Source organism: Doryrhamphus excisus, linkage group LG11 (genome assembly GCF_037039965.1).
Source record: "Doryrhamphus excisus strain RoL-2023G ecotype Guam linkage group LG11, RoL_Dexc_Guam_v1.1, whole genome shotgun sequence".
Taxonomy (NCBI): domain Eukaryota; kingdom Metazoa; phylum Chordata; class Actinopteri; order Syngnathiformes; family Syngnathidae; genus Doryrhamphus; species Doryrhamphus excisus.
This window is the reverse complement of record NC_136367.1, coordinates 1,608,607-1,626,772: the sequence shown is the minus strand read 5'-3', so window position 1 is coordinate 1,626,772 and position 18,166 is coordinate 1,608,607. Positions and strand designations below refer to the sequence as shown.

General features: G+C 39.0%; 1 protein-coding gene across 3 annotated transcripts in view; it reads left to right on the top strand.

Annotated features, from left to right (window-relative positions):
• The window catches only part of cnih3 (cornichon family AMPA receptor auxiliary protein 3), a 46,057-nt gene that overhangs the window by 5,726 nt on the left and 22,165 nt on the right, over window positions 1–18,166 (top strand). For all 3 annotated transcript variants that reach the window (XM_058072446.2, XM_078794511.1, XM_078794512.1), the window contains exons 2-3: window positions 11,659–11,727; window positions 15,373–15,420. In XM_058072446.2, the coding sequence (XP_057928429.1) occupies window positions 11,659–11,727; window positions 15,373–15,420 (117 nt within the window). The remainder of the gene's footprint in view (window positions 1–11,658; window positions 11,728–15,372; window positions 15,421–18,166) is intronic.

Sequence of the window (18,166 nt, the reverse complement as noted above, 5' to 3'; positions counted from 1 at the left end):
AAATGCATTCGTTGGGAGAACCTGTCGGTTCCTCGCACAAGGAACAAGACCACATCTCCCAGAAGCCATTATGAAGTCACTGTAATTAACATACAAGGTGAACTGCAACCTCCCTTGAGCTGCAACGCTGTAATTCTCTTCCCATGTAACGGGAGTCTCTAATGTCCTCCATGTGTCATTAAAGCTGGAAGCGTGCCAAATGCCTACGAGAGACGGGGAAGTCTTCTGGTGCAGACATGATGGAGAGACCGTCTAGCCAAGTGGTGCACAGGGCGCAATGGGAGAACCACATCATTTACTCTCAATTACTGGAGGTTTCCTCCGTATATTTCATCATTTCTCGACAGGCGGAAGAGTCAACTGGGTAAAGTAGGCCCAAGAACATTTGGAGTGCAGATTCTGGAAGATCTAGAAAGCTTTCTGTGCTGGTTATTGCGCGTAGCTGCTCTTTAGGAGTCCCAAGAACATTTGGAACTCCCCCCGACTGATAACTGGTTGAGCCAACTTTAGTAGCAACACTCATGTTATGGCATGCCCGACATTCTCCTCCCATTCCATGTGGAAGTGGTACATGAGTACCTTCAGTAAAGGCCCATTCTCATGACTTTAGAGTACTTACTGAGGAACTAATGACAAAGTATAATGATAAATATGATATGATAAAAAGTGATAAATGATAAAAGTACCTCAATATGCTTTTTTTCACTACCTATAAATGTAGTTAGAATGTTGAATTCTCGTGTTAAACGATGCCAAAGTTTCAGATAATGAGTTTTCCGCATTTGGAAGGGAGCCCTGAAATAATTTGGGATGGCTCAAAATGCTCGGTTTCAGAGGGTGGTGTAAAACTGGAGTTGTGTGATGTCACACATGGACGGGCTTCCTTATATGGGCATGCCCTGTAAGCCAGATATGCCTAATGGCTTGTAGAAAGTGGTTTTCCGGGTCTAAAGGAAAACTATATTTGGAGTTCCTGATTCCCTAGCAGATAAAGAAAAAGATTTTTTGTCAATGGCATTTCACACTGGCATAAGTGCAGATTCTGGAAGATCTAGAAAGCTTTCTGTGCTGGTTATTGTGCGTCGCTGCTCTATAGGGGTCCCAAGAACATTTTGAACTCCCCCCAACTGATAACTGGTTGAGCCAACCTTAGCAGCAACACTCTTCTAGAACAGTCGTGATCCGTAAGGTTCTGGAATTCATGTTAGGGCATGCCCGACATTCTCCTCCCACTCCATGTGGAAGTGGTACATGTGAAAGGTACATGAGTACCTTCAGTAAAGGCCCATTCTGATGACTTTAGAGTAAAAGAAAAATATTTTCATCTGTCAACGGCATTTCACACTGGAATAAGTGCAGATTCTGGAAGATCTAGAAAGCTTTCTGTGCTGGTTATTGTGCGTCGCTGCTCTTTAGGAGTCTCAAAAACATTTGGAACCCCCCCCCCCCCCCCCCTCAACTGATAACTGGTTGAGCCAACCTAAGCAGCAACACTCTTCTAGAACAGTCGCGATCCGTAAGGTTCTGGAATTCATGTTAGGGCATGCCCGACATTCTCCTCCCATTCCATGTGGAAGTGGTACGCACATGTGGAAGGTACCATTCTGATGAATTTAGAGTACTTTAGAGTAAAAGAAAAATATTTTAATCTGTCAACGGCATTTCACACTGGAATAAGTGCAGATTCTGGAAGATCTAGAAAGCTTTCTGTGCTGGTTATTGTGCGTAGCGGCTCTTTAGGAGTCCACAACTCAATACAAAGGGCCCCAAAATGAGCGTAATGGGTCCCCTTTAAGTAAAAGGCCAATTCTGATTCAGATAAATTTCGAGTAGTGACTGAGGAACTAATGAGGAACCACCGAGGAACATTTGGAACTCTGCCTACACTTCATGTAGGTTGTCTATGCATCTCATTGCACAAAATCAGAGTGTCGCAGGGCTCGATACCAAAGAGGATGACCTACCGTGATTGAATGTGATTTAGAGTAGCAGACATATTTCCTATTTCCGACTTTTGATGATAAAACTATGTCCGTATCTCCGAGTTTTGCGCAATGACGAATTGGCACACAGGATTGGAGGGAATCTAACAATATGCATGTCGAAGATGACTTTTTAAACACCCGGAGAGTTTGACGAGTACAGGGCATTTGTCAGTTTAACGGCGTGAATAATCGTTCGCACTTAACAAGCATAACACTCTCTCAGCTGTTACCGCGTTTGTGGCGTTCCGATGACGATGCAGAAATGTGTTTATCTGTCAACCAAGCACAGCCTTGCTAAAAGTCATCGCCGAGTGTATTTTCAAAGGCTTGAGCAAAGAGTGCTCACCTTGCATAAAATGTGGAGGAAAAGCTTTTATTACACTTAGGCCTGTCACGATAACACATTTTCCTGGACGATAATTGTCCTGTAAATTGTCCGACATAATAAGCAACCAATGTAATTCCAATTGTTCATTCATTTATTCATTTTGTATCGCTTATCCTCACAGAGCCTATCCCAGCTGTCTTCAGGCGAGACACCCTGGACTGGTGGCCAGCCAATCACAGGGCACATATAGACAAACAACCATTCACACTCACATTCATACCTATGGACAATTTGGAGTGGCTAATTAACCTAGCATGTTTTTGGAATGTGGGAGGAAACCGGAGTACGCGGAGAAAACCCACGCATGCACGAGGAGAACATGGAAACTCCACACAAAAATGGCCGAGGATGGAATCGAACTCGGGTCTCCTAGCTGTGAGGCCCTCGCGCTAATCACTCGTCCACCATGCAGCATAAAAACATCTTAGTTTCTCTTATTATGTCTACTATATTGGGTAATATGAGTATAAAGTTCACTATAGGGGTGTTACTTCATGTCTAGAGGGCTCTAAAATTCATTCATTCATTTTCTACCGCTTATCCTCACAAAGGTTGCAGGGGTGCTGGAGCCTATCCCAGCTGTCTTCATGCAAAAGGCGGGGTACACTTTGGACTGGTGGCCAGCCAATCACAGGGCACATATAGACAAACAACCATTCACACTCACATTCATACCTATGGACAATTTGGAGTCGCTAATTAACCTAGCATGTTTTTGGAATGTGGGAGGAAACCGGAGTACCCGGAGAAAACCCACGCCTACACGGGGAGAACATGCAAACTTCCACACAGAGATGCCCGAGTGTGGAATTGAACTCGGGTCTCCTAGCTGTGAGGCCCTCATGCTAATCACTCGTGCGCCATGCAGCGTAAAAACATCTTATTTTCTCTTATTATGTCTACTATATTGGGTAATATGAGTATAAAGTTCACTATAGGGGTGTTACTTCATGTCTAGAGGGCTCTAAAATTCATTCATTTTCTACCGCTTATCCTCACGAGGGTCGCGAGGGTTGCTGGAGCCTATCCCAGCTGTCTTTGGGCGAGAGGCGGGGTACACCCTGTGGACTGGTGGCCAGCCAATCACAGGGCACATATAGACAAACAACCATTCACACTCACATTCATACCTATGGACATTTTGGAGTGGCTAATTAACCTAGCATGTTTTTGGAATGTGGGAGGAAACCGGAGTACCCGGAGAAAACCCACGCATGCACGGGGAGAACATGCAAACTTCCACACAGAAATGGCTGAGGGTGGAATCGAACACAAGTCTCATTAAGATTATAGCAGCAATGGTATTCATGAATAACTTGCATATGAATAATCATTTAGCGACCAGTGTGTTATGAAAAAAATCCACCTTAAAAATCCTAAAACCCAGCTTGTGTTCACTGAATGGAAAGGTCAAAGACTTATTTTCCCACAGATGTTGGTTGAATACCAAATTTGATGGCCTCCAATTAGATTTTAATGCAAGGGCAAAGTTGTCTTTTATCCAGGGAAAAACCCCGAATGGGGAAATAGAGCGAACCCATAAAAGACGAATGGAGACCATAATAATTAAGTGACCAGAACAACGGAGGAGTTCAGCGCCAGAAAACTCAGCTCTGAGTTGCGGCGAGTCTGCACTCAGTCTGCACTGCCTTCATGTGGATTATTCATGACTTAATAACATTAATGAAATAAAGATGAAGTACAATCTGCTTTCCTCATAATGTCCCAGTTACATCTGTTTCTGGAGGTGTCAGAAATAATTACCACATCCAGTATGAATCACCATGCAGGGACCAGGACGGAGAAAGGCCAGGTAGTGTGAACCCTGGACTGGATACTACATGAATCAGAATCAGAATCAGAATGTTTATGGTCATATCACCTCATACTTTGGTACGGGACAAAAATAAAATAAAATAAAATAAAATAAAATAAAATAAAATAAAATAAAATAAAATAAAATAAAATAAAATAAAATAAAATAAAATAAAATAAAATAAAATAAAATAAAATAAAATAAAATAAAATAAAATAAAATAAAATAAAATAAAATATTTTTTAAATTTTTTCATTCATTCGTTTTCTACCGCTTTTTCCTCACAAGTGTCACAGGGGTGCTGGAACCTATCCCAGCTGTCTTTGGGTGAGAGGCGGGGTACACCCTGGACTGATGGCCAGCCAATCACAGGGCACATATAGACAAACACATTCATACCTATGGACAATTTTTTTAATTTAAAAAAAACTAATTTAATTTAATTTAATTTAATTTAATTTAATTTAATTTAATTTAATTTAATTTAATTTAATTTAATTTAATTTAATTTACTTTAATTTAATTTAATTTAATTTAATTTAATCATTCATTCATTCATTTTCTACCGCTTTTTCCTCACAAGGGTCGCGGGGGGTGCTGGAGCCTATCCCAGCTGTCTTCGGGCGAGAGGCGGGGTACACCCTGGACTGGTGGCCAGCCAATCACCGGGCACATATAGACAAACAACCATTCACACTCACATTCATACCTGTGGACATTTTTTTAATTTAATTTAATTTAATTTAATTTAATTTAATTTAATTTAATTTAATTTAATTTAATTTAATTTAATTTAATTTAATTTAATTTAATTTAATTTAATTTAATTTAATCATTCATTCATTTTCTACCGCTTTTTCCTCACGAGGGTCGCGGGGGGTGCTGGAGCCTATCCCAGCTGTCTTCAGGCAAGAGGCGGGGTACACCCTGGACTGGTGGCCAGCCAATCACCGGGCACATATAGACAAACAACCATTCACACTCACATTCATACCTGTGGACATTTTTTTAATTTAATTTAATTTAATTTAATTTAAAACTATATTATGGAAAGCAGGAAGTGAACAAATGTACCAGTTACTGATTGTAAAAGTACCAGATGTTAGAATCGGTAAGAATTGCCAGATTGTTGCCAATCCACCCCCCTAGAAACAAACAGTCAACAGGGTTTGTGGCACCAGGCAATGGAGGTTAATGGAGGTGGCGTTCAGGGCGTAACTGGCTTGGCTCAGCATTGATCCACGTGTTCATTAACCCCCGCTGGCTCCTCATCCATCATCCTGACTCCGCCGTTTCCATTGTTTCATTGCACAATGCACACACGCACGGATTATAAGGGTGATCCCCATCCTTCCGCCTCCTCTCACTTCTATTTTTTTTTCGTCTTTTTGAACTGACTGACACTCCTGGTGTTCACTTTTGAATATGGAAAGGATAGATGCTCATTTCACCAAGAGGAATATATCTTCATTCAGCTACTATGAACCGATGCTGAACCAGCTTTGGTTTTTACAACAACAACAAAAAAAACTATTTCTATGATAATTTCTCTGTGGAGTTCCATAACTATCAGATAATAGCCAAAATCGATGATTAATTAACGTAGCCTTACTAAACTCCTTGCTAGCTTGACATTGATCTACTTCTTGATTTCAGCTCAGCATTTCCAATAACCTTCCCTGTCTGTCTTCAATATGTCTCACACACATAATTTAATTTAATACCATTTTTTACGTCTAAAAATTAAATAATTAATATTTTATTTATTTTATTTTGATTTTTTACGTCTCACAGCAACTATGATGAGTTAAAGGACCACGAAAAAGTACGGAATCTCAACACTTGATAAAAAAATAATTAGCAGTGAAGCACAAAAATATTAATTCATTCATTCATTTTTCATTTTCTACCGCTTATCCTCACGGGGGTGCTGGAGCCTATCCCAGCTGTCTTGGGGCGAGAAGCTGGAAACACCCTGGACTGGTGGCCAGCCAATCACAGGGCACATATAGACAAACAACCATTCACACTCACATTCATACCTATGGACAATTTGGAGTGGCTAATTAACCTAGCATGTTTTTGGAATGTGGGAGGAAACCGGAATACCCGGAGAAAACCCACGCATGCACGGGGAGAACATGCAAACTCCACACAAAAATGTCCGAGGGTGGAATCGAACACGGATCTCCTAGCTGTGAGCTCTGCGCGCTAATCACTCGTCCGCCATTCAGCATAAAAACATCTTATTTTCTCTTATTATATCAACTATATTGGGTAATATGAGTATAAAGTTCACTATAGGGGTGTTACTTCATGTCTAGAGGGCTCTAAAATTCATTCATTCATTTTCTACCGCTTATCCTCACAAAAGTTGCAGGGGTGCTGGAGCCTATCCCAGCTGTCTTCATGCAAAAGGCGGGGTACACTTTGGACTGGTGGCCAGCCAATCACAGGGCACATATAGACAAACAACCATTCACACTCACATTCATACCTATGGACAATTTGGAGTGGCTAATTAACCTAGCATGTTTTTGGAATGTGGGAGGAAACCGGAGTACGCATGCACAAGGAGAACATGGAAACTCCACACAAAAATGTCCGAGGGTGGAATCGAACCCTTGTCTCCTCAACGGATTATTATTTAAAATTAATTACAAAGTCTGTTTCTTGCTTCGGTTGTGTTTGACGCATACACGCACGTGTAAAAGCGTACGTAGTATTGATATTCCGCCTGATAAGTGCTTCCCGGTTTTCCCTTTGGCCTCATAGAAAGACTCTGACTCAGACTCGAAGGAGAAATCTGCAAGGAACAGATTTGTTTCCTTTGATTTCCTCCGAGTGAAGTAAAGGGTTAACGGTGCCAACACTATTTATCAACATCAGGGAAACTGGCTTCTCCAGCTGTCTGCCTCCGCCAAGGTGTCCTGCACAGATACAGGCCCTGAAGGGAGCGTGTGAGCAATTAAAACAGAAGCCAAACTCCCAGCTCATGGGCGGCCGTTGACCTCTGGGAAAGTCTGCGGCACAGATTTGGATGTTCTTTCCTAAATCCTCGTAAGGATTAGGGAAGTGCTATAAAACGAAGTTAAAAAAAAAAAAATCTCTGTTACTTAATTTGTTTAGTTTTCCGTGCTTTTTAAGCCAATTTGAAGCCGGTGATGACTTCCCGAGGAAGACTCTCTGAGCAATTCATTCAAATGGAGTTAAACCCGAACAACCCTTTGGTGTACACAGTCAGTCATTTTTACAGTGGAATTCGTTAAGTCGACATCCGTCCGATTGGCTGGCTAACATCGACATTTATTAAAAACAGAAAAATATACAAACTTTTTCAGTGCTTTGCTTCCGATTTTTTTCTACAATAAAAGCTCTGATAAAACATTCCACTGTTCTCAAATTAATTTTTAATTTTTATTTTTCTGCACAAAATAATTTGAAAAATAAATAAACAAATCAAGAATAAAGAAAATCAATCAATCAGTAATAAATAAATATAATAATAATAATAAAAAATTAAGAAACCACATAAAGTTGGTGGGAAGACAAATGATTTTTTTCAGATTAAAATGAACAAAGCATTATTAGAGCCCTGTAGACATGACAAAACACGACTATAGTCACATTTATACTCTTTTTATTTACAACATATTGCGCAACTGCAGGGTCTCGAGACACATGCTAACTCGCAAACTAGACAGCTAGCGACCTAAACGGTAGCCTTCAAGTTATTTCCTTTCAACTTAAATCACCAAAAACTTACCACTTCCACACGGATAGTGAGGATAACTATTAACAGTTATTTAACCTTTAACATGAACATTAATCAAACGTAATATTTTTTTCTAGGTACATGATACCATACAGCATCCATATCAAACTAACATTAAACTTTCATATCAAGGCGGGGGGCCTCAAACTAGTGTCCTGCGGGCCGCGTGTTTGAGACCCCTGCTGTAGAGGTTACTGTGATTGCTGTTCATTTGAAAGAAAATGCGTTATTTCCATATGAATGCGTGTATTTACTAGTGTTTGACGGATCCTTGTTTCAACCCACTAAAAGTAAAAGTAAAAGGAACCCCCCCCCCCCCTGCAAATTTGCATCCACACATTAAAGCACAAGGCATTGGACCACAACCGTCTCATTCCATCTCCATGTTGAAGCATACTGTGCACATTTTGATGTGCCAAAAGAAGAGGAGGCGCCAGCCAAGTTAGTTTGGGCTGCCAGCCAACCGTGACTTCAAAGTCTTATAATAAAACATTCACAGCAAAAAAAATGAAAAAAAATAAAAAATAAAACCCTGCTTACAGAAATTCAGCGGCGTTGACAGAAGTCCTTCTGCATGAATCACCCACTGAGCTCCGTCACTCACACTGGACACAGAACACATGAAGGACAACAAATCCAGTTCTAAAAGTCACGAGGGTCGAGGAGAACATGGAAACTCCACACAAAAATGGCCGAGGGTGGAATCGAACTCGGGTCTCCTAGCTGTGAGGCCCTCGTGCTAATCACTCGTCCGCCATGCAGAGTAAAAACATCTTATTTTCTCTTATTATGTCTACTATATTGGGTAATATGAGTATAAAGTTCACTATAGGGGTGTTACTTCATGTCTAGAGGGCTCTAAAATTCATTCATTCATTCATTTTCTACCGCTTATCCTCACAAAGGTTGCAGGGGTGCTGGAGCCTATTCCAGCTGTCTTCATGCAAAAGGCGGGGTACACTTTGGACTGGTGGCCAGCCAATCCCAGGGCACATATAGACAAACAACCATTCACACTCACATTCATACCTATGGACAATTTGGAGTGGCTAATTAACCTAGCATGTTTTTGGAATGTGGGAGGAAACCGGAGTACCCGGAGAAAACCCACGCATGCACGGCGGGGAGAACATGCAAACTCCACACAGAGATGCCCGAGGGTGGAATCGAACTCGGGTCTCCTAGCTGTGAGGCCCTCGCGCTAATCACTCGTCCGCCATGCAGCGTAAAAACATCTTATTTTCTCTTATTATGTCTACTATATTGAATAATATGAGTATAAAGTTCACTATAGGGGTGTTACTTCATGTCTAGAGGGCTCTAAAATTCATTCATTCATTCATTTTCTACCGCTTAGCTTCACAAGGGTCGCGGGGGGTGCTGGAACCTATCCCAGCTGTCTTCGGGCGAGAGGCGGGGTACACCCTGGACTGGTGGCCAGCCAATCACAGGACACATATAGACAAACAACCATTCACACTCACATTCATACCTATGGACAATTTGGAGTGGCTAATTAACCTAGCATGTTTTTGGAATGTGGGAGGAAACCGGAGTACCCGGAAAAAACCCACGCATGCACGGCGGGGAGAACATGCAAATTCCCGAGGGTGGAATCGAACCCTAGTCTCCTAGCTGTGAGGTCTGCGCGCTAACCACTAGACCGCCGTGCCGCCCGAAGTCTCACAAATCCTTCAAAATCAACTGGTTGAAGAACTAAAAGACTGAAACTGCCCAACAAAAGGAAGTCGGTGAAGCAAGTTGCCATGGCGAATTGCCGTGATGTTGACTGAAGTTTGAAATATGAGCTAACATACATTAAAAAACAAAAAAAAAAATAATCGATGTATCTCCCAAATACGCGTAGCTTTAAAGCAGTCATGATAACGCTTCGTATGTAATCTCATCAGCCACCAAGACAGCCTGGGGGGAATCTAACACTGTAACAGAGAGAAGCAATGGCCCAGGATCACAGTTTGGATCCAGTGGGAAATAACATGTAAAGAGCTGCCTGTCAGGTGTGGAGCCAAGGGAAATAACCCGGATTGGAGAGAAGCTTCTGCTGTGTCTATGAAGATAACATATCAGTCACGTCCAAAGTAAAACACGTTTTGTGCATTATATCGATTTTATGATTACACACAAACACAAAGCAACGGATACCGATGTACATCTTACAGATGCACACGACTCATGGACTGACACAACCGTTGTTGATAAAAAGTCAGTCCTGCGACTGAACGATTCTGGGATTTTTTTAGGCTTGGAAATGAGATTGGAATTTTTCCCAGAGACTATGACTTCCTCGAAGAAATAAAGACGGAAAGAAAACAGCGTGGATCGTTGATAGAAATAGTTTTCCTTGTGATGCAGTTCATTTGGTAAAATCGGAAAAATCCCAACAAATATTTGTCTGCAGCCTGAATATGAAGGGTTGTTTATCTGTACACAGTATTTTGTGTATTTACTATATGTATACAGGGTCAGGCAAAATCATCTGACACATTTGGAGGTTAAATAAAAGGCAAATAAAGTAAAAGTAAAGCATTTTCAAAAAGTACATTTAATGCCATTCTGTTTTAAAAATTAAATTCAGTTCAGGTCGGCCGCTTGATTTTGGTTTCGATGCAGATCCAGTAGCTCCGAAGTTGGTAACCCATAACAAGATGGTGTATGATCTATATATGTTTATGCTACTCGGCTAACCCACACTGAATCGAAGTTTCTGTTTAAGGTTTTTTTTCCTTCGAGGGAGAATTTCATTGCGACTGCATGATTCTGGGATTCTGGGATTTTCGTAAAATCGGAAAAATCCAAACAAATTCTGAATATGAAGGGTTTTCAATCTGTACACAGTATTTGCCTCGTAATACCGTGGTATACTTTAGAGTCGTATAGAAGTATAGATTTGCTGCCCACTGAAAATAAGTCCACAGTAACTCACCCTGGCTGGGGTTTTCGTTTTATGTGTACTTACTATGTACAGGGTCAGGTAAAATGATCTGATACATTTGGAGGTTAAATAAAAGGCAAATAAAGTAAAAGTAAAGTATGTTCATTATGTTTTAAAAATTAAATCAGTTCTGGCGATGCGATGTCGGCCGCTTGATTTTGGTTTCAATGCAGATCCAGTAGCTTTGAAGTCGGTAACCCATAACAAGATGGTGTTTGGATCTGGTACGGGATCATGTCTACCAAGATCGAAGTCCAAACGGAACGCTGGTTGTGTTGCAGTCCTTTGTTTTGATAAACGTTTCTACAACGAAAGCTCCCTGCTCACCAGTCCAATTTGTGGCAGCAACTGAAAAAGAAACCAAAAACTATGTCATTATATGTACTTTTCGAAAATAAAAACACTTTTTTTGTTTCTTTACTTTATTTGCCTTTTATTTAACCTACAAATGTGTCAGATTTTGCCTGACCTTGAGATAAAGTTGAGATCATTGACACAATTTGGTTGCAAACTTCGACTGAATCTCTCCCAAGCTCGATGACTGACAAGGGACCACAGTCAAGGGTCTAACCCCAGCTAAGCCGGGATAGACTCTGGCTTCCCAGAGATCCTGAACAGTCCAAACAATGGAAATCTGATAAATTGAGTTTTATTTTTAATTTGGGGTTAACTCATGCCTCCAACTCTCTTCAGTCATCCAGTGATCACACGGTGATGAATGTTTGTTTTTCCACTTCTCAGATAACAGCGTTTGATGAGCTCCAGGCTGACTTCAAGGTGCCAATCGATCAAGGCAATCCACTTCATGCGGTAGGTTTGCTTTTGCAGATGCAACCAACGTGACGCTCAAAATTCCTACAGTGAAACACTTCTATGCTAGGGCTACGTTTAAAAAAATTATAAATATGTCTTTGGTAGCTAATGAGTTCCGGAGTATAAGTCGCACAAGGCCAAAAATGCATCATTGGGTAGAAAAAAAACATACATAAGTCGCAACTCTTTTTACCTCATGCAAATAAAAAAAAAAACGTACGTATAAATATGACTTTGGGATTGGGAGTTTGGGCGAAAAAAACGTATAAATATGTCTTTGGTAGCTAATGAGTTACCGTATTTTCTGGACTATAAGTCGCTCTGGATTATACGTAAGTCGCACAAGGCCAAAAATGCATCATTGGGTAGCAAAAAAAAAATACATAAGTCGCTCCGGAGTATAAGTCGCACAAGGCCAAAAATGCATCATTAGGTAGAAAAAAAACATACATAAGTCGCATTTTTTGCTGCACCAAACATGATCTGTTCTATTGTGCAGTTGCATCATCAACTCTTTTTACCTCATGCAAATAAAAAAAAACGTACGTATAAATGTGACTTTGGGATTGGGAGTTTGGGCGAAAAAAACTTATAAATATTTCTTTGGTAGCTAATGAGTTACCGTATTTTCTGGACTATAAGTCGCTCTGGATTATAAGTCACACAAGGCCAAAAATGCATCATTAGGTAGAAAAAAAACATACATAAGTCGCATTTTTTGCTGCACCAAACATGATCTGTTCTATTGTGCAGTTGCATCATCAACTCTTTTTAACTCATGCAAATAAAAAAAAAAAACGTACGTATAAATGTGACTTTGGGATTGGGAGTTTGGGCGAAAAAAAACTTATAAATATGTCTTTGGTAGCTAATGAGTTACCGTATTTTCTGGACTATAAGTCGCTCTGGATTATAAGTCGCACAAGGCCAAAAATGCATCATTGGGTAGAAAAAAAAAATACATAAGTCGCTCCGGAGTATAAGTCGCACAAGGCCAAAAATGCATCATTAGGTAGAAAAAAAACATACATAAGTCGCATTTTTTGCTGCACCAAACATGATCTGTTCTATTGTGCAGTTGCATCATCAACTCTTTTTACCTCATGCAAATAAAAAAAAAAACGTACGTATAAATGTGACTTTGGGATTGGGAGTTTGGGCGAAAAAAAAACTTATAAATATGTCTTTGGTAGCTAATGAGTACCGTATTTTCTGGACTATAAGTCGCTCCGGAGTATAAGTCGCACAAGGCCAAAAATGCATCATTAGGTAGAAAAAAAACATACATAAGTCGCATTTTTTGCTGCACCAAACATGATCTGTTCTATTGTGCAGTTGCATCATCAACTCTTTTTACCTCATGCAAATAAAAAAAAAAACATACGTATAAATATGACTTTGGGATTTGGGCGTTCGGGCGAAAAAAACGTATAAATTTGTGTTTGGTAGCTAATGAGTTACCGTATTTTCTGGACTATAAGTCGCACAAGGCCAAAAATGCATCATTGGGTAGAAAAAAAACATACATAAGTCGCACTGGAGTATAAGTCGCACAAGGCCAAAAATGCATCATTAGGTGGAAAAAAAAACATACATAAGTCGCACTGGAGTATAAGTAGCATTTTTTTGCTGCACCAAACATGATCTGTTCTATTGTGCAGTTGCATCATCGACTCTTTTTGCCTCATGCAAAAAAAAAAAACGTACGTATAAATGCGACTTTGGGATTGGGTGATCGGGCGAAAAAAACTTATAAATATGTTTTAGGTAGCTAATGAGTTTTTGCTGGACTATAAGTCGCTCTGGAGTATAAGTCGCACAAGGACAAAAATGCATCATTAGGTAGAAAAAACATACATAAGTCGCACTGGAGTATAAGTTATATAAGTATTATGTATAGTATAAGTATTATAAGGTTTTTTTTAATAATGTACCTCGTACCGAAGTATGAGGTGATATGAGCATCATACCTTGTAGAGAAGTATTGGATGACATTTTTAGCTAGTTGGTTATTTTTAGCCTTATGCATTATTTTAGCTGTTTGAAGATGAACTATATCAGCAAGTTGAAGTATTTGTGATTTTAGAAATAAGGAGTTAGTATGTTCTCTGTAGGCGGCATTATGAATTATCCTTACTGGCCTTTTTTTTGCAGTACATTTAGCGAGTGAAGATTGCTTTTATAGTTATTAGCCCATATTTTCCGCACAATCTACGTGCTTTATTGCTGTAGTTTAGAGCTCTGAAACTGAACTGACGTCTCTAGTTCTAGACCAGTTCTTTATCTCCAGTGAAAGCCCCTAGCTAATAATGAGTTGCGGAGATAAAGTCATCAGATCCTCACAAGAACAACTTGGACACAAACAGAAATATTCAGCTCTCACGAAGCCAAAGTTGTACACCCTCATTCTTTCTAACACTGGCGGAAAAAAAACTCGGAATGTGACGCTCTGGGAATTTGTTGAATTTTTGATGAGGACTTTAAAAGCTTAAGCGCAATCGTGGCTGCTCGAGTCAGCAGTTTGGCGAGCGCCAATTTGTGCTGCTGAAGCTTTTTACGCGCTATTATACAAGCGGAGAAGCCAACACATTATTAATACGGAGGTGCTGTGTTTTTCCTCAAGTCTCCGTCAGTGACTTCCTGTGGCGCCTCGCGACGACTTAAACTGGTGCGGCGACGTTCGTGATGTGGAGTGATGAGGGTTTCACTCTGTTGTATTTGAATTCTATATCGCTCCAACTTGGTATTGAATGATATTTCATAACACATAACACACATTGACCGTTACTATGGTAACCATTATGTCATTGGATGCTCATATCACTGAGTACTTCGGTACGGGACAAAAAATAAATAAAAAATATAAAATAAAAAATAAAAAAAACTTAAAAGGGACCTGTTATGCTCATTTTCCGGCCCTTTGTATTGTGGACTCTTATAGAGCAGCTACACACAATAACCTGCACAGAAAGCTTTCTCGATCTTCCAGAATCTGGAATTCCAGCTGTATTTCCTTGGATTTCCAAAATGGTCTGTTTTGATTTATTATCCTCCATGCACGCCCACTCCACTTTGATTGAAATAAAATAAAATAAAATAAAATAAAATAAAATAAAATAAAATAAAATAAAATAAAATAAAATAAAATAAAATAAAATAAAATAAAATAAAATAAAATAAAATAAAATAAAATAAAATAAAATAAAATAAAATAAAATAAAATCTTTATAACAGTCTGAGTCACATTGTCATCTAGAGCACTATATTACTATGAACACTATATTCACCACACAGCAACTTTACACTCAAAGGGTAGCTAAGAAATATACGAGTTAAAAAAAACTATTTTAATTTTCCCATAATGCATTTCATCCCAGAAAACCATTTCATTGGTTATGGCTGAGGGCTGCACAGCGTTCGAGTGGTTAGCGCGCAGACCTCACAGCCAGGAGACCTGGGTTCAATTTCACCAAATAAAATAAAATAAAATAAAATAAAATAAAATAAAATAAAATAAAATAAAATAAAATAAAATAAAATAAAATAAAATAAAAAAGCAGGAAGTGAACAAATGTAACAGTTTCTGTTTTTTTCAATTTCTGTGATTGTTGCTCATTTTTTTTTTGCATTTTCCTCTTACAGAGGGAGAGACTGCGAAACATCGAGAGAATTTGTAACCTGCTGAGAAAGGTGAGCAGCTTCCAGGCCGTTTACCAAATAATATATTTGCTTTGATTCTTACGGAAACTTTTCAAATTGCGTTATTATTTCTTATGGCTCTAATGTTGAAGTTCTTGGAATGCATATTAATCGTTAACAGGTGTGGTTTGGGATGTTTTATTTATTTACGCGTTGCTGCTTCCTTTGTCTCCTTTCGTCATATTGGACTGACATCAAGGGCGTGAGATTGAGAGCTGATGTGTGTGTGTGTGTGTGTGTGTGCGAGTGTGTGTGTGTGTGTGCTGACAGTTTGCCTTGAGGATGCAGTGCGAGAATGAAATGAGGCCCCCCTCCAAGCTTCAATGTGACATTTCTCTCTCTCTCTCTCTCTCTTTCCCGCTCTGAAACTCACACTTTGGTGCATGCCGCGTGCTCGTGCGTCGACTCGTGCGCGCGTGTGCTTGTTTACGCGTCAGTTTATCCTGAAGGGTCATTGGTTCAACAGCTGATCTAGCTGATCAACAGCTTCATGTTACCATCCATGAAAACATCTCACCCAAACACACACAGTAATGACCTTGGAGTTGTGAATATGTACATTTGAAACATTTTGCATAAAATATTTTTTATTTTTAACGCTGCGCTTAAATATTTGTAGTGTGTTGCCGAGCGGATTTTTTGTTTGTTTGTTTTCTCTTGAAAGTAAAAATACGGGAGTTGCCCGGTGACAACGAAATGTTGTCCGTGTTTATTCGTTTAGACTTGCAGTAATTGATTTTAATATAAAAATGATATGGATATTGTATCAAAATGCTGCATAGATGTACAATACAGACAGCATTTCCATCTACATATACACCCCGGGGTGTCAAATGTGACTGTTTTTTAATTGTTCTGCAGCATAGGAATAAAAATAATAGCAAAAATTGTTAAATCAGCGGTAATTTTGCAAGAATTATGCCAAAATATTAAGACAGAAATGTCATGAGAACAACTTGAAATTTTACGACCTGTCCGATCTATTCATGTCTAAAGATTTAAGCCGCAAAAAAATAATAAAAATATAAAAATAGAATGTTACGAAAATAAAGCCTTAATAATCTGGGAATAATGTCCTAATTATGAGAAGAAAATTTTTACATTGATGGAAAATTTTGGGGGGAAAATTTTGTTGTTGTTGTAATTTTATGAGAATAAAGTCAAAATATTAAGGCAAAAAAGTTGTATTTTAACATGAAAAAGACAAATGTCATTTTAGTAGCATAGTTAGCATATTAATGAAAAAATACACTATTTAATTTCAGTTGTAATATTATGAAAAATAAGGTTGGGGAAAAAGTTATAATATGGGAATATGAGAAGAAATTGTATGGAGATTATTTTGGACGAAAATTTAAATAAAAAAAAACATTCGAATGAGAAAAAGACCCAAGTTGATACTAATAATAGTCAAAATATATATATATTCATAAGCTCTTAGCATATCGACCTTACATTATATAAAAGTGTCCATTGCATTCCTTCATGTGGTCTATGCTGGAAAAAGACACCCTTGATATGTACCGAAGAACCCGCTTATGTTGACAACCCGTCCATGTTGGCCAACTCAAGAAGACCCCCAGGCTGCTTCCTTGCAGGGGTGAGATGACTAATTACGGAAAGACGTTTATTTAAAGTACAATTAAAGTGATTTCATTTGACCTTGAACCGACATGAATGGTTATTTGAAATAAAGTGGTTCGGAAAAAAGCGCTAGACACTAGACTGACTTTTTGGAAGGACCATGTGTCCCATTACATCTGATGTAAAAGTAACGCCGCATTTCAGAAAAAGAACACCCTCGCAACAGTAAAATATGGTGGTGGTAGTGTGATGGTCTGATGCTGTTTTGCTGCTTCAGGACCTGGAAGATTGAGATGCTGTGGCATGACCTTAAAGGGGACCTGTTATGCTAATTTTTCGGCCCTTTGTATTGAGTTGTGGACTCTTATAGAGCAGCTACACACAATAACCCGCACAGAACGCTTTCTAGATCTTCCAGGATCTGCACCTATTCCAGCTGTATTTCCTTGGATTTCCAAAATGGTCTGTTTTTATTTATTATCCTCCATGCACGTCCACTCCACTTTGATTAAATTAAATTAAATTAAATTAAATTAAATTAAATTAAATTAAATTAAATTAAATTAAATTAAATTAAATTAAATTAAATTAAATTAAATTAAATTAAATTAAATTAAATTAAATTAAATTAAATTAAATTAAATTACATTAAATTATTCTATTAACTCTATTAGGAAAGCAGGAAGTGAACAAATGTAACAGTTACTGATGTGGAACTGGGAACTGATTATGGGATGCATTCAATTGTAATCTGATGCATGTTCAAATGAAATAAAACCATTACCATTACCCCCATTCAGCTTGTACAGTTTGTAGAGCTTGTACCCAGGCACGCCCATATATTCCTTATACTTCCTTACTGTAAGAGACTCATTGCAAGTTATCACAAACGCTTGATTGCAGTTGTTGCCGCTAAGGGTGGCCTAACCAATTATTAGCTTTAGTGGGCAATCACTTTTTCCCACTACAGTATATCAAATGCATATACGCACATTGTACAGTATGTACATTCAAGCGGTACAGTATGGGGGGGGGGTATGGCTCCTCTTGTGTCATCCCTCACGTGGGAACCGTGTAAATCTCGGTCAGTCAAGAATAATGAGCTTATGTGCAAACGACAGCAATGCTTTGGTCCCACACAGTGTTAGCAGGA